The sequence below is a fragment of the Dendropsophus ebraccatus genome, chromosome 12, assembly GCF_027789765.1.
Source record: "Dendropsophus ebraccatus isolate aDenEbr1 chromosome 12, aDenEbr1.pat, whole genome shotgun sequence".
In the NCBI taxonomy this organism is placed as follows: Eukaryota; Metazoa; Chordata; class Amphibia; order Anura; family Hylidae; genus Dendropsophus; species Dendropsophus ebraccatus.
This window is the reverse complement of record NC_091465.1, coordinates 28,827,455-28,848,668: the sequence shown is the minus strand read 5'-3', so window position 1 is coordinate 28,848,668 and position 21,214 is coordinate 28,827,455. Positions and strand designations below refer to the sequence as shown.

The 21,214-nt window shown below is 42.5% G+C and overlaps 1 protein-coding gene across 5 annotated transcripts in view; it reads right to left on the bottom strand.

Annotated features, from left to right (window-relative positions):
• Positions 1 to 21,214, bottom strand: part of PLCH2 (phospholipase C eta 2) — a 518,781-nt gene that overhangs the window by 158,712 nt on the left and 338,855 nt on the right. Inside the window, exons 1-3 of one of the 5 annotated variants that reach the window (XM_069948827.1) lie at positions 15,052 to 15,283; positions 13,056 to 13,186; positions 12,756 to 12,966 (exon numbers count right to left, since the gene is read on the bottom strand). The exons of 3 other annotated variants lie outside the window; for them this stretch is intronic. In XM_069948827.1, the coding sequence (XP_069804928.1) occupies positions 12,756 to 12,792 (37 nt within the window). In that variant the 5' untranslated portion in view covers positions 12,793 to 12,966; positions 13,056 to 13,186; positions 15,052 to 15,283. Of the gene's footprint in view, positions 1 to 12,755; positions 12,967 to 13,055; positions 13,187 to 15,051; positions 15,284 to 21,214 lie in introns of those variants that run through there. One more of the 5 variants, XM_069948828.1, reaches the window with a different exon arrangement.

The window sequence follows — 21,214 nt, the reverse complement described above, 5'->3', positions numbered from 1 at the left end:
CATGCAGGAACTGTTGTTTTATTTTCAGTCTGACACAGTGCTTTCTGCTGACATCTCTGGCAGAGACAGGAACTCTGTCTTGGTTTTCTGTGAATCCCATAGAAAACCTCTCCTGCACTGGACAGTTCCTGTTTCAGCCAGAGATGTCAGCAGAGAGCACTGTGTCAGACTGAAAATAAAACAACACTTCCTGCATGACATATAGTAGCTAATAAGTATAGGAAGACTTCAGATTTTTTAACAGAAGTAAATTACAAATCTATATAAACTTTCTAATATCAGTTGATCTGAAAGAAAAAGATTTTCGCTGGACAACCCCTTTAAACCAAAGCAAAATGTCCCATACGAAATCACTGATATGCAGACAACTGGTTCCACACCCCCATGATTTTTTTTTAATTCTGAATAACAGAAAAACAGGAAACAGCAGCAGTTTTTAGATACAGAATGAAACTGCAGATCGCCACAATGCAGTAGCATAGCACAACAGGCTAGAATAGAGAGGCTGCTGTCAGAGGTCTGTGTGGTCACATGACAGCAATGGGGAAGGGGATGTGTTCACCATGGACCAATCAGGAAGTGAGAATCACAGAGCTGTGCAGGAGGACAGTGACAGAAACTTCTCTATACAGCAGTTTGAATGGCTTAGTGTAAAGGAATGAGCAGGGCAGATGTGGGCAAATAAATTCAGCACTCTCTCTGAAAGAGGGGTTACAGCTATGAAAAGATTACCTACACAGTCCTGTCCCTCGAAGCAAGCCCCAGCCTGAAGTGAATCTGCTGTGATGTGGAAGTTGAGGTAGACTTACCGGGTCAGAGTACGGTGCTGTAGACCCCGCTATGCAGACCGTTCCCCTCCCCCGCTCCCCCTCCCACCCAGTACAGGGAGCTCTTAAACCAAAGCAATGCTCTTAATCCAAGTTACAATTTTGAAAAACTGTGAGCTCTTCTTGTAAAAATGCTCTTAATCCAAGTTACTTTTAAACCAAGGTACCACTGGGTATGCATATATTTCTCCACATACCTCTCTCCTTTCCTGCTATCCTATCTACATTTATTCACTTTAAAACACTCAAGTTGGTTTTGAGAGGGATCAGGTTGCATGCTGCTCATTGAAGACTATGGAAGGGGGAAGTGGCTGTTGAAGAAAGCCAAAAGCAGACTTAGAGCCTGCAGAGACTACAGGAGCTTATAAGTGTGTATTAGAGCTCATACCAGGACGTGATTCACAAGTTACCTCTTCAGCATTGCCCTATGCCTGCCGCTTGTATGTGTGAAATATATGGGAGACATCATGACAGCTAGCCTACACTCACTAGCTCAGGGACAACTGCATATTAGGTGTGGAGTCTATGGGGAGGGGGGTAATGGGACTGGTTAATTGTAAAGATCATAAAATTACATTAGTCAGTTAGGGTTGTATTACACGGGCTGATGGGGGCTCAATAATACCTGTAAACGAGCGCCGATCTGCTAGATCGTCGCTCGTTTACTGGGCCTATCACACAGCCCGATAATCGTTTAACAAGAGCTGCAAGGACATCGGTCCTTGCAGCCCTTGCTAAACTGGCATACATTACCCATCCACGTTCCAGGGCTGCTCCTGCCGTCCGCTTCACGGGAGCATGCGCGGGACCCGGGGAGAAGCGGACGGCAGGAGCAGCCCTGGAACGTGGATGGGTAATGTATATCGTTAGTCGCCGCCCGTGCACCGCTATTACACGCAGCGGTGCGCGGTCGGCACCCGACTAAAATAGGTTCTAACATATATCAATGATCAGCCCATGATCGTTGTCATCGGCTGATCATTGCATTTATTACACGGAGCGATTATCGGCCGAATCGGGCCAATTCGGCCGATTATCGTTCCGTGTAATAGTACCCTTACTGTATTTGATTTGAACACAAATGAATTTAATATGTGAACAATAGGGGGGGAAAAAGCAAAAAAAAATAAAAATTTAAATTGAAAACAAATCTCTGTAGAAGCGACCTATTTACAGAACACTGCATTATGGCAGGTAGCTCAGCTGCCGTATTATCTCAGGCGTCATTTGGTTTTGGCATTGTTGTATATTCCAGCCAGCTTGTGGTAGGCCTGACTCCAACATTTTAATCACCTTACAGTTATAATTCGCAGTTACATCTACTAAGAGATAAACAAGGACACAGCGAGATGGCACAAGGCGCAGAGTCTATAGACGGAGGTTCTGGTACATATACAGTATTTAGGAAGTTTGAACATTTGTAATTGGACTTTAGAGAAATATTCAAAATTCGAAAAGGTTTAACCAATTTGATACATGTCTATAGGGACAGTATATTTTGTGTACACTGAAAACTGCAAAATAATTCTTTAAACAATTCTATTTAGGAAAATAATCCTCTACTTGGATAGGGACTAGCATGATATGACTGATGCCAAACTGCTTATTCCTTGCCAGTGCTGTACCAGTTCAGCTTTGACATATCAGACAGACTGGTTGCTAGAGATATAAATCTTAGCACAGACAGTTGTCTCCTAGGCATTACACGTCCTTAGCAACCAATCTGTCTCAGAAAACTTGGTCAGAGGTAGGAAGACGTTTTAAAGGTCTTTCCATAGTTGTCAGATGAGAGTTCATTTGACTGAAACCGATTCCCTATATGGGTGAATGTTCACTTGTTCTTAATGGTGAGTGAGTGTGTGTGTGTGGGTGTCTCCATGACTCTATTATAAAAAAAAAACTCCTCCAGGGGGTGGGGAGGAGGGAAAGAGAGGTGGTGCAAGCCTAGGGCACGGGTACTCTAGACCAGTGCTTCTCAAACTGTGAGGCGGGCCTCACCAGTGAGGCGCCCCCTAGTTGTTGGTGAGGCACAGCTGGGGAGCCAGTTTTCACAAAAGTAACTATGATCTGCACAGTCCTTTTGCTGTTTGCAAAAATCTCCATTTTAGAAACATTATTAACATATTTTGTACTTGCTTTTTTAGTATATAGAGCTTGGGAGATGGATGTAAGCTAGCCCTAGCATTATTTTCAGCTTTTAAATGGACTTTCACCAGATGGTGAGGCCCCGGCACCCTCTTGGTCAGTCTGGCGAGGCCCAGGCATTGCCTTGGTCTGTTGGGTGAGGCTCCAGTAGAAAAAGTTTGAGAAGCACTGCTTTAGACCACGCCAATTTGACATAGGGCTGCAAGTTTAAAAGTTGTTGCCGAACGGACCCCAGGACAGATCATGGATTAAAAGCAGCTGATGGTACAAGCAGTTTTTTTTTTTTTTTTGGGGGGGGGGGGGGCAGATTGTGGGTAGAGAGTCGCTTTAAACTTTGATGGTTGCACAACCATGACTCTAGAATATGAGTGTGAACAAGGAACATTGCAAGTTCTTCTCTATTCCCACTCTCCACTTCTTTTGTGGATTCTAGCTCGAATTTATACATTAAACTAACAACCCGAATACTGGAAATTTTCTTGCAGTAGTGGCACCTCTCCTATTGATGGGGGATGAAAGCATTTTATGGTCCGGCAGGAATTTATATAGCATAGAAAATGTTTACAAAGAGCACACTCACACAGCGACACACACAGCTCGGTAGTCTCTGCGGAGCGACCGCGTACTTTGTTTTATTGGTCATTTAATAGAATGTGAATTCGTCAGACATCATTATTCCAGACGTATTTAAATCTGTGAATAGATAAAATGTGTAAATGAGCTCAGTTCATATTGAAATGGGTTCTGAGGGGTGAAAAACCTGTACGATTACACTATTCATCTGGGAATCTAACCTCTCTGTGCTTCCAGCCTTTTTGCATGATGCATGCGGCAATAATCAACAACCCCATGGTAAGAAGAACCTGGGATTATTCTAGCGGAATAAGATATCAAAGCTAAGGAGAAAAATATATACACAGTGGCGGTAACACAGCCAAGGAGAATTATGCCGTCAATTGAAAGGATATTTTGGTTTCTGAAGTACAGATATAGATAGGTAGATACACAAGCAAAAAGGTAGGGCAAGACATGAAAGAGTATTGGGAAATTAAAGGATAGTTAAGGATAGAAGATCCTTATTGATATAGTATATGGTATATTCATATTTTTGAAAAATCAGGAGTGATTTCAGACCTCATAATGCCATAAAGCACCCGACAGGGCCAAAGAAAGTATCTGGTTATTAGCAAAAGAAATAACATGTGACCACATTACATGGTGCAGTTGTATCTGCTTGTTACAGAACCAATTATTCACCCAGGTTCTACCCAAGTGACAGTGGGGCTGTAGTAATGGTGGGGTAGCAACGTTCCCCTAGTTAACACCTTGTATAATATCTTGGCTATTGGTGTTTTGAGGTGCCCATGATGGTAAGTTGCAAGGATGATGCCAGAGGCGGTAATAGGAGGGTTAAGCAAAGTCACAGTCCTCAAAAGGAGAGGTCCAGAGACGGCCATTTTTTTTTTTCAGAAGAGCCATGGAGGACGTGGCTAAATAGAACAGCATGCACCTACCTCCCCCGCTCTGGTTCCCATTCCCCGGACCGTTTCCTAGTCTGAGAGAGGACCCGGGTCGTGACGTATCAGCCCTGTTCAGCCAGTCAGCGGCTGTAGTGGGGTCCTGCCTCGAATGCTGAGAGGCTGGCACATCATGACCCAGGTCCCCGCTTAGACCAGGAAGTGGCCGGGGGACCAGGAACCGGAGTGGGGGACAATGGACCCCTGCACTGGAGCCGGAAAGATTGGTGCATACTGTTATGTTCAGCCACCTCCTCTGACTCTTTAGAAAAAAAATGCCTGACACCGGAATTCCCCTTTAACTTGCAACAACTGTATTGTCCACAAGGGAGGCATAAAAACAAGTTAACAGACAGGCTGGAGCAGAGTGTGTATCAGAGAAGATTGCAGCTGTTTGGCTTACAGCCTGCCTAGAGTCTCTTTATCCGAGGCTGAGCTCAGAGTTGGTAAGCTCTATTCACTTGTCTCCCACTGGTGCTGAAGTGCCCAATGGCTGGATGCAGGACTTGTAAGTTGTGACTTGTAAGCTACAGTACATAGCACTAGTTCTGGCCAGAAGCCTGCTTAGGTCCTAGTGTCTTGCACAAGGTCCATAAGGAGACTTTTGCAAAGGCTCAAGCATGAAAAAAATTGACAGTTTCTGGTGTAAACAAGCCCTTAAAGACAACAATATACATTTTTTAACGATACCTAGCATTTTTGTATAATACATTCATGGTTTTATCCTTTGGTGTTAAAGGCGTTGTCACATCCATTATCTAGTCAGGGTGACAGTCAGTGGTAGTGCTTCATTCTGCTTCAGCTCTGTGATCGGCAAGGGTCACAGCTGTTGGGCCTCACTTGTCAACCAGACATTGGTGTCCCACCCCAGTTCCCCCAGTTCTTGGTAATATTCTAGCTTATATGTAAAGTGGGCATAAAGCAGTGGTGCAAATCCTTCCTGTTCCTGTAAGTTCGGCACTAGACATAACCTGGTGGATATTTTTTCCCCCCAGATCCTCCTTTAATGGTTGGGTTCACATGTAGTATTTTGGTCTCGGCAAGGACAAACTTGGTGGTTCTTCTTAACAACCTCGGCATAACTCTAAAATTGCATTCTGTGATTAGAAAATTCTGCCCATGAACAAGACCAAAATACTACATGAGAACTCAGCCATTAAAGGAGGATTTTTTGGGAAAAAATTATCCACTAGGTTACGCTTTGTGCAGAGCTTAGAGGGATAGGAAGACTTTTCACCACTCCTTCACTCTTTCCACCAGTGTGGCGCATGCTGGTCAAGCACTGAAAAAAACAAGTACGCATTAATCCAATCACTATCAATGAAGTTAAAGCCCCTGTGATTACAACCTGACCTACTTGTAAAGTATCTACTGTTGTTATAGGCACCAGGTTGCAAATGAAAGTTAAGCTGAAATTCTTCAGCATGGCATTGGAAATCAACAGTTCTGAGCTCCATGCAACTAAACCCGAGCATAGTGGTTTATATAGGATGTCTGTTGATGTCCAAGTTGGCAAAGACTGGGAATATTAGTATATAACAATTCTCATAGGAAGTATAGGATTTTGCTCTGTGTCATGAAACGAAAACATGAATAAAAGTCCCCATACACCTTATACTTTTGTCAGCTGTACCTATCGTTCACAGTGGGTTTGGTCATTGGTATAAGGTGTATGGAGCTCACCCGACTGGCGTAATGGAAAAATCAAAGCTGGACGCCTTTATTCTGGAAGAGATAAGCCACAGTCAGAGCTCTCTGGCTGCTGTTTACCCCTCCCCTTAGAGGATACAGGATCGCTCGGCCATGATAAACATTCCTGTTATGGGAAAGAAAGGGGGAGGGGGAGAGATAACGGATGGTTGAGTTATCATTCGGTAGTCAGTTTTTTAAGTTGTATGGCCATTGGCCACCTTTAGGGTGTCGGATTCAGTGCGGACTCTTGCCTTCTATCAGTTACAATGGGAGAGCACGCACGCCTCCACTCTCCGCACGCTCTCCCATTGTAGCTGATAGAAGGCAGGAGTCGGCGCTGAGCCCGCCCGGAATCTCTTTGCCGATTCTGTAGTGTGAACAGGGCATTAGGGGCTATTCTTACCGTATGTCAGGCATAGTACATAAACTGAGAGTAAACTTTCTATACAGATTAACATTTTTGTGTATGAAATACAACGGTAAGGGCCCTTTAATTTCTTCCCCTATGAAGTATACTTTCCGTTTGCATGAATAGAATAGGAAGAATAAGATGCTGCCTGCTTCATCTATTTCCTTTACTTTCATGAAAATATATATATTTGCCTTTATCCAAATGGTTATAATTCACCATTATCTGAAATGCTTATAATTACTAGAAAACCCATTCTGCAAATCAAACATGCATATTCCTTATGTATAATGCAGAAATTCCTACACAATGCTAAATGGTTCTAGGAAAATGGCCGTCCCAGGGGTATAGCTTCTCAGTTAATTCATTATCATCCCACACACACTTCAGGTCTTCCTGATAAGAAACTGCTTTTAGTGCAGAGTAGATGCATAGTATGCTCTTTACGCGAAAAGAAAGAGCGAGCGGTAAGTGAATATTAGATGATACGAAAGACAATGACTGCTTTAGAATGATCTACTAGTGAAAATAGCAATAACAGGTTTGCATAGAAAAGCACTTTAAGCCTGTTTGGTCTATTATAGGGTATCTATCTCTGCTGACACACATACTAAATTCATACTACAGTATAATGATGCTTATATATGGGGACAATGAGTTTCCTCCAGCGATAACCTATGCAAGTTTATAAATGGTGTTTCAGTGGACTATATGGGGTAATATGGCCCAAAAACATTCCTTTCCAATTAATCTAAAGATCCGCTAAGGTAAAGCCTTCCCTTCACCTGTGAATTAAGTCTTAGATGGTCTGATAAAGTTGTTGTTAATAAAAACTCCATAAATTACACCCAATAATGTACAACCTAGATAAAAGCTCCTTTCACTTCAATGTAAGGGTATGTTCATGAACGATGTAGGCTGATCGTTGCACTCTATTCCACGGGATGATTATCGTTCGTAGCGGCCGATATCGGCCAAATACGGACGATAATCGTTCCGTGGAATAGGGCCATAAGTATCTGGTTAACAATATATTTCCTCGAAAGATGAGGGAGAAAACATGCTATGATTTCTAAAACAAGATTGCAAGAAGAATAGGTGTGAAAACTGGCCCTGCTCTACCTCTACACAATATTAAAATGCAAGGAGCTTAGATTGGGGGCAGGGGTACTGGTTTTCATTGAAGATATGCAGTGGTGTATAGGAAGTTATTTGCCAGCAGTGCTTCATGGGAAATTACTATGAAAATTAGGAAGAAAACTCTCTCAGACTAACCAAAACAGAGTCTCCTCTTAATGGAAGAGGTGGGATCTGTAGACAATTGCTTTGGGGTTCTTCCCCTTGTTAGTAAAGAGCAAGAAGTAGGCAGTCTTGAAAAATATCTGGTGTATGGAGGCCAAGGGGCAAGAGCCACACAACAGCTGTCCTCTTCCTTTTAGAAGAGATTCTGGGTTGTCTACTGCACCATTCTTGCTACTAGAGGGCGGCAAATTTGCAAATTTCACATCACTGTGTCTCATCAGCGCCATCTAAGCCATCTCACTAGCCAAACAGCACCCTGCTCTCCACCAATAAGGGGTAAGAACCTGTAAACAGCTGGGCAGGGGGAGACTTTGGCTTGGCTAGTAGAGCTACTTTTCTTTATTTTGGAACAGAGATTACTTACATTACACAAGGTAAAAAGCTTTAGAAGGTGTAGCTAGGGCCCCTCTCGATAAGGGTATCTGCACACTAGGGAATCCAGGTGGATTCCACCACTCGTACGCATCTCCGCCTGTGCCATAGACTCCATTCTGTACACAGGCGGATTCTATGGCACGGGCGAAGATGGGCATGGGGGAGAGTGGCGGAATCTGCCCGGATTTCCTAGTGTGCACATACCCTGACTGCTCACAGCACTAATTTTTATGCATGGCATGTCATTCACCATATCAAGAATGGTAGAAAACCTGATGTAAGGAAGGGTTCAATTTCCAAGCAAACTAAATTATTCTGTTTCTAATGGTAACTTTAAAGATGAGCTTTATACAGAAATTCTTATGCTCAAAGCATCTCAGAAGTTACCGATCTATCCTGAATACCAGTGTCATTGTTCGGATTTTTTCCCTCTGTGCATTCAATGGCAACTAAAACGCTGACAGATGAATGATGGAAAAGCCTGGGAGGGGGGCAGTCGATTGCTGCCGAATAATATACCTTTATGAAATAAAAGTTCAATCTTTTATTGATTCAGATTCGAATGGTTTATTGTAAAAATGCTGCCCAGGTTATAGAAGATGCATCAAGCAGTGTTCCCCAAAGGAATACATTAAGGGAGGGGGACAAAAAAAAAAAAAAAAAAAAAAGCCCTGAACATCAGCTCTGAAAAACACAAAAGACGAGGAGAAGTCGGCATTCGTCTTTTTCAGATGGAAGAGGTGGATCTGTGTTGGCCTAAGAAGTATTTTAAGATCACAACATTTCTGGAGGGGAAGGGAAATACATATATACATATACTTTCATTACCACACACAAGGACAAAAGAAGGAGCTTTACTATACACCTTTTCACCTGCCACACACACAGAAGACAGTCATGTTCTATTCCGGTAGTCACACTAGAAATCTATGAATCCGATCTATGAACCATTGAGGAAAAAGGGATTATTTTTTCAGTTTTTACCATCGAATGAATCTTAAGACTTTGCCGTCCTGTGTGTGTAGATCTATTATGTGGAAGACAGGTATGAGAATAGAAAGAGGTTATCTGAGATAAGGTACAAATAATACCTAAGTATAGGGTCTATGAACGGAGCACCTGCTGAGCTGCTCACAGTGGGAAGGAATGGCTGTCACCTCATCGCCAACAAATTCCGTAACATACTGTAGCTTCATAGAAATTTCTCTCCAGCATTGAAAGAGGTTCCTTTGCTCAAAATGGGTTAGTCAGCCAAGGTTTTCCCCAGACAGGCCATCAATATAATATATCGGCGATGGTCTGTGCACCCCCCCCCCCTCTTGCCCCCATTAACTATCTATCTGAGAAGGGCAAGAACTGCAGCCTCTTTAACATTTACCAGTTCTTTTCCTTAAAACCACCACAGTATATGTAGTAGCGTAAAGAACTTCAGTGTTGTCCCATTTATATGAATAGGTCAATGCTGTCATCCTTTGCACAGTCACCACTAAGAGTATGGTAACTGAGAGGAGGAACACATTCATGGGGTGGGGTTACTCTTATAAGCACCACCAGCCTTTACAGACAGCTATTCAGCAAGGGGTGCTAGGAGACAGGCCTTCAAAATTATATTTGTGATGGTCTATCTGGAGGGTAGACCATCAGTTTATAAAGGCTCGGGAATTTAACCAAGAGAGACTAAAGGGTCAAGCAGGGATTTGGGCAGTATTTGACTAGGTTCTTTTGGGCTGACCAGAGCAAACAATTTTTAGGGCCCAACTTATGTCGATATATCACACTACACCCACTTATATTCTACATACTGTAAAGGACATAAAACTAGATATTTGTGAATCAACCCATAAGAAATATACCCAAAGCAATTGGCTGCAATGTCAGTTCGATTGGGTTGTTTTTTGGTGGGCTACTAGGACTCACTGATGCACCATCTGGCCATTTTGACCACAGATTTACAACTGTATCACTGGGTACTTTAACAACTTATATTCAATAAACCTATGCTATGATGGTGTGGCGTCTTGACTACAGATGAGTGAACCTCTAATACGTCAAGGTTTGTCTGAATCTGAACGTCTTCATTTGATTAAGTCAAAACTCCATATCATTAATGGAGACCAGCAAACAAAGACCAACAGGAGCCAGAGATCAGTTGACGGGAACAGGATAGGATTGGTAAAATGAGTAAGACATCTTTTGCTATTTAACACCATTGTCAGCTGTTTGTAAAAAAATTTTGGAGTTGGAAAACCATTTGCAACCAGCTGAAGGCCTCTTTCCGTGGTGCAAATTCTTCTCCCTACATCAATTTCAATCTGCTGCCACATTTCTGCTGACAGCCTGTTATTCTCCCCACAAATTGAAATATAATCGAGCACATCTTGGGCACTTCCAAAATATTTGGAGACATTTCTCATTTCCTTCTGTTCTTTAGAATTAATCTCCGAGGCACCTGGATATAATTTTGCTCTGTTGTTCTGGGTTTCTATAAAATATTGAGCTGTTGATATGATGGATCAGTACACAGATGCAATTATCGCGTACACCAAGGAGCCCGAATCTTATACGGCAGAATATACCTATATGCATCGCTGCAGACTCAGAAAAATAATTATCGCGTCCTTGGGTTTAACTGATCTGACCAGAAAACATATTAGAATATTAACACTGTGTACCACATGGGTGGAGGTCTACAATACAACTAGGTCACTGCATGTCCGCAAACACCTTGTATTATGTATATAAAACTGATACAAAGTAATAGTTATCTCATATGATCAGTATTGTAGTTGTACCACAAAAGATGTGGCATAGCTAACCCGGTCATTTCGGCAAAATCCCCTTTACTAAATCAAATCCCTGGTCTAAAGCCCCTATTACACGGACCAACTCAGAGGAGCAAGCGAGAGCGCCGACCTGTCAGATCAGCGCCTGCTTGCCCCTTGTTGCTTGCTCGCTGCTGGCGCTATTACATACACCAACAGCAAGTGGGTAAAAGTGTGAGGGGGGTGCGTGGGGATCTGCGGGGGGGGGGGGCTACCTGGGTCATCGGTAGCCCATAAAAGATAGCAGCCCATAGAAAATAGTGGTGGTCTGCCGCCGCGATCTGCTAAGGGCAGCAGATTGTTGCCATCTGCATTGTTGGTCTTTCAACATGTTGAAAGGCAACGATCAGCCGCCGTCATGCATGTCGGCTGATCTTTGCCTTTTAACATTACTATTACACGACCTTACTATTACACGGCCGATGTAAAGAAATTATAACACATTGTCCATGAACTTGGAATATCAGGGATTTATCGCTCTTTACTAGCTATCATTTTATACAGTATATGGCAGCAAATCTACTGCTCTCTTAGTTTGGCCTTACTCCTAATAATTTAATTCATTTAATAAAATCCCTTTAATCCCGACCATAATGGATTTCTCAATGAGTCAATTGCAAAAGTAAAAAAAAAAAAAAAAAAAAAAAATCACTCAGTAAACTGCTCTCAGTCTGGAGAACCTGGTACAGCCATGTATTACATGATGATTTCAATGTGTGATCCACAATACTGTACTGAGCAGGAGGACTGTGATCAGTATCATTATAGGATCAATTTAGCAAAGGGGCAGTCTATTCAAAGTTTCCAAACTGTTGCAAAACGACAACTCTCATCATGCACTGACACGGCTTTCGCCCCAATTACCACCACAATCTCTGCACTGTATCGATGTTCTCGAACCTGTGCACTCCATAAAATTCTTATGCTCTGCCAGCCTTTACCTAGGTGGACCACGGCCCCTGCACAGAAAACGTCTAAGAAAAAGCAATCTATAGTAATACCCTCTAATATCTGCCTCCGGAACCCACAACGCTACAATCAAATGTGCATTAACATTCACCACTTGTATTCCCAGGAGGCATAGTCAGATGAGAGCAGAGTAGTGACAAGCCTGGGCGGATTACACCAATATTATCTGCTCTCATCTGTGCACATGATAATTTTAAAGCTATTGTCTTGGATTGCACATTTCACTTAGGAGGTTTACACTACATTGTCCACCGCTGCGGCACCGGATAAGAATACCCCCTTCAATCAGAGGTAAGCACGATATAAATATTTGTTTTGGTGAAGTCGGCAAGAAAAAAAAAACTTCAACGCACGTCAGCAATACTCAATGGATTCAATTACTAATCACAGAACAGTCATTCTACACCCCAGATACCATACATGAAAATGGTGCAGAAAATACACAGCTGAATGCATAGACTCGGATGGATAAATAAGTATTACATGCCTCCTCCTTGCATTTTAAGACTATGTCTTGGATACATTGGACCCAGTCATCTATTCTATTTTACGGTCTATGCCTCCTGCAAGGAAGAGGAATTACATACGCTACAGTACAATCTAATAAAGTTCAAGCATGCTCTTATAATGATTCTATTGGATTTAGGGTGTAATGTCTTCATTAGTTATACTTATAGCAAAATCTTAATTTTCCTACCTATGGTTGTCTTGAGAAGCTGCCTCATCGCTGCCATTATTCAAGTAAGTTTATTAACAGATGTGGGATTGAAGAACCTTAAGACTGGTCAACAAGTATTAACGGTATGGGTGGGAAAATAAGTGAATAGCCGGGACTGCCAAAGATGGATTTAGGTTGTTTCATTACGGAGGCTTGGAGTTTATAGTAATCACAGTCTTGAGGAAAATCTCTACAGGGGAGGAGGGAAGAGTGCACTAAAACATCTGATTTATACTACTCATATTCAATAATATAAAGTATGAAATACTTAAATCTTACCAATCTGCCCAATTTTCATATTTGGAGATGCTACAATGCTTCCGCCAATCCATAAGAATTCATTGGCCAGCCAAGAGATTCCCGATGTCTTTTGCTGTAATGGCGGCTTTGAAGACTCCATCCTTAACGTTCTAAACATTCACAGCAGACAAAGGTGCGTCAGCTGACCTACAGACACATCGCAATGCATAACGCCCCATAAATGAAAATATATTGACCGCTATATCGGAAGTCTTCAATGATTGGAGAATATACATCCTTTAGACTTCATATTCAAATGTGCTACATTGGTTCACATTCATGTTAAATTCTTCTAAACATGAAAAAGACTCAAAAAGACTAGACCAAAAAGACTCGACCAAAAAGACTCAAAAAGACCAGAAGGCCTCCAAAGTAAAAAAAAAATAAAAATAAAAATTTGATAGCTTTAAAAATGTACAGTTAGCACCTGCCTGCTCCTCATCGCTATTGGATGGCGTCCATCTTGGTCAGAGTCTTCAAATAATGAAATTTCCCCCAAAACTTTCAAAAATGCAACCTTATATAAAATCACAGTTTTGCTGCTCCTTATAATCCTCATTGAGAGTGTCGGTAAGTCCCAGACACCATCGTTGTTCTCCTCCGAGTGCTTGTGAAGGCCCAGAGAGTGCCTAACCTGCACAATGCTAGATCCATTCTCCACACACTCGCTAAAAACACACAGACCAACACGCTGCATCACATTCACAGGGATTTCTAAATCTGTCACATGTAATAATCCTGAGACAAAGTCTCTGCTCTATCTAGTCAGAGGATTACCATCCTACGAAAGGCAATGAAAGAGAGAGAAAAAAAAAATACACTAGTTTAAATGAGTCACTTTCCCAAAGGTATGGCCGACAAGAAAGAACGAGTTAGTACAAGAAGTTAACTATTTCTGGAAATAGTGTCACCTATCCCGAGAGAGTTACAAACGCTCAAGACATTCCAAATGGAAACTCAATTAGTAAGGGTCTCAAGAGAGTCTATGGTTTACAGTGTCACAACTATACCATCCCTACCTACGTATATTGGGTGTTATGTAACCAAGTGAGGTTACAGTGTCCTATTTGTGGGATTTACATTTTCAATAAAGTTGATAAACGTATACGGAATTAAATACTGGATAAACAAATATGAGATATTACCCATAGAAAAACAAAAAATGAGTTTACTCAATGCTATAGTCAGGTCAAAGCCCTGGATAATTTATCCTGGTAGCACAGGATAAAGCCGGCATCTTCAGACAATGCAAATGGCTTAAAGGTGTTATCCAGTGCTACAAAAACATGTCAACTTTCCTTCAAAAACAGCAACACTCTTGTCTCCAGTTTGGATGTTGGTTCCATTAAAGTGAATATAGCTTAATTGCAAACCACACCTGAACTAGGGACAAGCGTGGTGCTGTCTCTGGAAGAAAGTAGCCATGTTTTTGACAATGGATAACCCCTTTAATGATTTATTCATAACTTGGATCTGCAATAAGTTTCGAATAGACGTCTTCCAATTTTATATCAAGGCATATTCCAGTGCATATCACATTATGGAGGTGTTCACTTCCAGCAGCATATAGTTCTGTATGCATGCACCATACAACAACCCACACAATGCCCTTAACTTTCCAGTATGACTTCCAATGCCACCATAGTCTGTATATATGGCCTACGAAGCTATAGGGAGAAATAATTAAACCTTATATGTGTACAAATGTGCAATTATCATCCCCATACTACTACTACTACAAGTTGACACAAAGCCTTCCATGTTCCTCCCAGACTGCCTTGTATTCTAAAAGCAGCACTGATATTAGCCGTATTCCCATGACTTGCCTCAGTGGTACAGTATATGGCACAAGATTGAGGCCAGCGACCGGCTGCAGGGTTGATGAGAGTATATGGGTTTGTCATCAGCTAAATAAATAGAAATGGCAGGGAGGACAATGCTGCATGTGGTTAGGATAATTTCTTCATTTATCTACCTAAGGTATTGATGCCTTAAGACATAGAAGAGAAAACACTCATGGCAGACACCAACATCATTGGAATATCCCTGTTGGAGGACTGTTGGCAAGTGAGTACAACTTTTTCATGTTACACTTTTCAACGTAAAATCTATCCTCATGAATACCCTTATTAGTGACCAAATGTTTGGCCTGAGCTATGCGACAAAAGCCAATACGGTATAGGTCAAGCACAGCTTGTGGCTGATCACATGGGTAGTGTCATCCTTCAACTAAAGTCAAAGGTGCCAATGGTTGCCATGACAGCCGGGGGCCTAGCAAAGGTTCTTGGGCCTGCCCTGGCTGTACACCTATTGCCTGTCAGTGTAATATTATGTATACCAAAGCATACAGAATATCACAGAGACATCCCCCCGGCAGGACAAGGGTGCAGGTTGGGGTTAGAGTTTATTAAAAAAAAAAGGGACTTTTATAGTGACAGCGATTCGTACACAAGGGAGATTGGACAAAGTGTAACTATAATATGTATACCTAGGCCTATATTCTATTCTAATGCTGATTTATTTCTATCCCACTACACAGAAATAGACGAAGTGCTCAGGTGTTAGGAGACTGCCATGCTATATAACGGTACTCGTGTTATGTCTATGGCAGGATTGAGCAATGCTGAACGGCACTAACCTTTGTATAGCGATGCCATTTGAGTCCACCTCATGTTTACATCCAGGGGATTTGATAAGTGGCTGCGCTGTACGTTCTTTAAGAGGGGTTAATGTGGGAAAATCCCTCTTACTCTTATTCCTGAAACATACTGAGCAGAAGTACTTAGGCTATAAGCCTATTATAATGTTGCTATTCTTATATCATCACCGCCCTACGTGAACGCTTCTCAGGTTGGAAACTCAGTACAGTTTGAAAGGGGTTTCCTCTATAATTTATACATGTTGGAAGCTTCCCCAGATTACATTATAGTAGTCATATTATATAGTAGTTTGGTATACAGTTTGTATTTCTAGCTTGTATGGCTGTATCTTACGACAGACTATGCACATGGAAAACACTCTCCCCGATCTAGGACACAAGTACGGGGCTTTGCGAGATGTCACATTTCATTGTACGTTTTGTAATGAGGCGGCGTTGGTAGAAGCGCCATGCAGTGAAACATCTTGTGGATATTAATAACAAATCACACAAATCGGAAGAATGGCATTGCCCATGGCAACACATAACATTCACTAGGTTACACAGGAAAGCAAGGATAGGAAATACAAGAGATGGTTTTTTTATTGTGCCTATCCCTGTGCAGGAGGTTATTATATATCTAGACTAACGGTAGGGAACCTTGGCTCTCCAGCTGTTGCAAAACTACAACTTCCATCATGCCTGGACAGCCAAAGCTTTAGCTTTGGCTGTCCAGGCATGATGGGAGTTGTAGTTTAGCAACGGCTGGAAAGCCAAGGCTCCCCATCCACGGCCTTGACCAGGGATGGGGAACCTTCGTCCCTCCAGCTGTTGCAAAACTACAATTCCCATCATGCCTGGAAAGAGAAAGTTTCGCTTTGGCTGTCCAGGCATGATGGGAATTGTAGTTTTGCAAAAGCTGGAGGGTTGAAGGATACTTATGCCTGGCCTAGACCATTCCCTCAACACATACAGATTAACCTAAAATAATAGATAATTTGCTTTATCCAAAGAGGGTGGCATCAGCATTTTAAATAACTACAACCCCCATCATGCACTTCATGGGCATATCTGGATACCTGCCCCATTATGTAAACCCTTTAGAGCAAAGGCATCCTCCAGCTGTTGCAAAACTACAATTCCCACCATGCCTAGACAGTCAAAGCTAAAGCTCTGCCTTCCTGGCATGATAGGAGTTGTAGTTTAGCAAATTTGGGTTTGGCAACCCTTCTTTAGAGGATTCATCCGGCTCAAGTAGCTCATACATAAAGGAATGAAAGATTTGTAACTGTAATGTTATCTTGTAGAGAGCTATGGCGTCTAGAGATGCTCAAGTATGCTCAAGTCCAGTTATTGGGCATTGGATTACCGGTTGCTGAAGGAGTTGGATGCAGCCCTAGGGAGCCCTGGAAAACATGGATAGAGTCTATAATCGGACGAATCATCGGACTCGGCATGCTCGGGTTGTGCTCATCTCTAACGGCATCATTATATAGCTTACCGCACACATCCTAGCCAGTCATTACAAGATCCTTCTAGCAAACAGGTAGCAGATGAGAAACCATCTTAAAACAATGGGATTTATATGAAGCAGAACACTAAAATAAACCAAACACAACACAAACACTAAAATATCTATAAAATGTAAATCCTCTCATCCGACTTCACTTAGTAACGGTCCGTGGCTCTAAACCCCATTGTGTCCCATCTGTAAAAAAAACTATTATATGGAAATGCTACAGATGGGAATTAATTACGTTGTGAACCATACATTTATTATGTGTATGAAAATATTCATAAAACCAGTAATTATAGAAGCAATATGAGCAGAATTCATCCACTCTGACGTATACAGTCACACAACAATAGCTTCACAAGTTTCTGGCTCTAGTACAAGCGATCTGCAGGCCAACGCCAGACACATTAGTATAGAGGAAAACCATGCAGCTGCTTAGGGATGCTTGCAGAAAACGAGTTCAGTTCTGGATGTTCCTAGCTGCAGTGCTACTAGTAGGTAAGAGTCTATGCAACATGCCCGACCACAGAGAAATTGAATTGTTAGGGTGTATTCACACTGAGGAATAGGCAAGGAAGTGAAGAGGAAAGTTTTCTACTGGAAATTCCTTGCTCTGGACCTTTGCACACTAAGGAAATCACACAGATTTCACGCTCCCGCTTTAACATCTGGCCGTCCCATAGTCTTCATTATAGGCTCAGGCGGATTCCGCCGTCCGCTCCAAAGAATTGACATGTCACTTCTTTGGGTGGACGGCAGAATCTGCCTTACCATAGAATGGAGCCTATGAGACAGTTGGAACTTTAAGAAGGAGCGCGGGAGGATTGGTGGGGGGATGGGGATGGGGGCAAGCGATGGAATCTGTGCAAATTGTGCACGTGATTTCCATGGTGTGCAAGGGCTCTTGGGCAGAATAGGAGCAGAATTTGAGCAAAATTTGAGCGGAATACAAGCGCAATGCACACGGATCCCTTTTGACTTAGGATTCCTCTAACAGAATCTGCCCAAAGAATTGCCATGTAATTCTTTGGGCGGAGAGCAGATCCGCAGCAAAAAATTCTGCTGTGTTAACAACAGAGTGCAAATCTCATTGAACACAATGGGACATTGCTCTGTTCATATTTTACGGGAGGAATTTCAAGTGGAAAGTAAGGGGCCATTAACACTACGGAATACGCACGGATAACCTCCAGCAGATTATAGGCACACTCCCACTTGAACATTTGACATGTCAATTGTTTTTGGGTGGACAGTGGAATCTGCCTGAATAAAATAAAGCCTATGGGACGGACAGATCATCAAGTGGGAGCTGGTTGGGGGAGGGGAGGGGGGGTAACGGAATCTGCTGGAGGTTATCAGTGTGGATTCTGCTTCAAATTCCTCACATATTCCTGGGCTTACATCTTAATGCTAGTGACATTATCTTGAACCTAGAGGATCAACTACCAGTAAACAATTATAGGCCATATCCACATGGCATAAGACACCGGCTGTTCCATGACCTGGCCGAGTCACGGAACGGCCGGTGTCAGAAAAGATCATCCCTGCCGGTAGTGCAGTACTGACCGGATAATCTTCACTGCAGTTAAATTTGGATGCGGGCACAACCATGCGCGCCCACATCCGCATTCCCCCCTGCACACAATGGAGCGTGCGGCCGGAGCCACATGCTCCACTGGGTGAACTGACAGGGTTTTCTGCGGCCGCTATTCATCGAATAGCGGCCACAGAAAACTGGCATGTCAGTTTCTTGCGGCACCGCTAGGGATCCCGGCCAGAGTGTATACACTCCGGCCGGGATTCCTTAGAAGGTACCACTACGTAAGTTCCGTAGTAATCACAGCCGTTGTTACAACGGCTATGATTACTATGAAACTTACGCAGTAGGAACATGGCCATAACCTGTAAAGAAAGATTATACAGATAAGCGCAACTTGAGTCTGTCCAAACCCAGAAGTCTCAACATTTAAATACTAGTGGCTGAGGAAGAAAGATACAGGCCTAGCTCTAGTAGTGCTCATCTCTAGTAGAGTACCTCTTTCCAGGTACTGCATGCGAATGAAACCACATTCATATGGAATGGGCAATGGCTTTTGCGGTAATACCATAGTAGCACCCCTACTGATCCCCCTCCTATACATGCTTCCTTGGAAATAAAACACTTGATCCTACAACCCTTAGTGCCTCCATTTTTCTTTTCCCTGCATAGTTGGATTCTACTGTCTGCTCTAAGCACCATCGCAATCCACTATTACAGACTTATTGCCACTTTCATCAGACTCTTTCCAGGGCTGGTGTGAGTCGTCTGTTTCTTCCTGCAGTGAAATTCCATAGTTTTACTGGCAAGATCATGCAGCCATTGTAGGTGGGCATGGGTCCATCCACATGAGGTAGCGGCGACATGGTACCATGCCCTACCTGAAAAGATGACAAGGGCAGAACTAAACAATGGAAAACAAAAGCTTTTAAAGGGGTTGTCCAGGCTTAAAAAAAACATGCCCACTTTCTTCCAGAAACAGCTCCTCTCTTGTTCTCAGATTCGGTGTGGTTTTGCAGTTTAGTTCCATTAAAGTGAATAGAGTAGGATTACAGTACCACACACAACCTGAGGACAGGGGTGGTGCTGTTTTTGCAAAAATTAGCTGTGCTTTTTCTAATCTTGGACAACCCATTGATCAGAGATGATTCCGACACACATCAGCAGCCCTTACTGTAAGGTTATTATTATTGTACATTTACTGCAGTATTGTTTGGAAAGAGTTCACAGACGTTCTTCACATCAAGTCTCCCCTGGTAACTCGGACGTTGGGGCTTCGCTCTGTTACACACATAAGTATGCCAAAGTTCACAGACAGTTCAGGACCCTCCCGTCAGAAAGCAATAAGTAGGTCATCTAAGGGCCACATATCCGCATTAGATGCTTCTTACTTAAAAGGTTCATCCTTGGTGGATATATCACTTATATGGATATATCAAAGAACACAAATACGGTCAACATCCTTTAATCCCATAATAACTAAATTTTACGGCAGGGATGATATCTTTATTTACAATCATATTTTTCATACATGCTTTAAAGGGCTACTCTGACAAAAAAAAACTTTTTCTTTCAAATCAACTGCTCCACGACAGAGGAATTTAAAAAACAAGCTGATGATCTCAGAGACAGATTCACCAGAAGAGGCTATCCGGATAACATTTTACGGAAAGCCTATCAGGATGTAAAGGGTCTCAATAGGACACAGCTCTTGATACCAAAAGATAAGCAAGAAGATGCGAAAATAACTAGAATTATTGCAACGTTTGATGGTGCATCGAATCAGGTTAAACAAATCATAGCCAAACATTGGGATGTGTTGTTAATGGATCCCGATTTGCAAGACACCCTAGGCCCTTACCCGCAGATCACATACAGAAAGGGGAGAAGCCTACGAGATAGACTAGTGAAAAGTCACTTCGAAGCCCCAAGACCACCAAATACTTGGCTTGATAGACAAATAGCAGGATGCTTCCGATGCAGTGGCTGTATAGCGTGCGCCCATATTGAGAAATGTAAAAATTTTAAAAGCAATGTTACCGGTCGTAATTATGAGATCAGAGACTTCATTAATTGCAGGTCAAAGGGCGTAGTATATAAGGCCACATGCATTTGCGGGATGGAGTATGTCGGAAAGACAGTAAGAGAGTTCAGACGGAGGGTGGGTGAGCATTTGAGAGATGTGGAGAATAAAGCAGAAAAACCAGTGGCGAGACACATCAATGCCACCCATGGAGGAGATGTGACAGGTCTCAAGTTTGTAGGGATACAGCTGGTCCGTCCCCATTGTAGGGGCGGTGACTGGGATAGAGCTGTCCTGCAAAAAGAGACCCAATGGATCTTTAGGTTACAAACTGTTGCCCCGAAAGGGTTAAATGAGAAACTTAGCTATACCTGCTTCCTTTAAAATAAGGTTGAGGCAGGAACTACATTTCTCCACCTTTCCT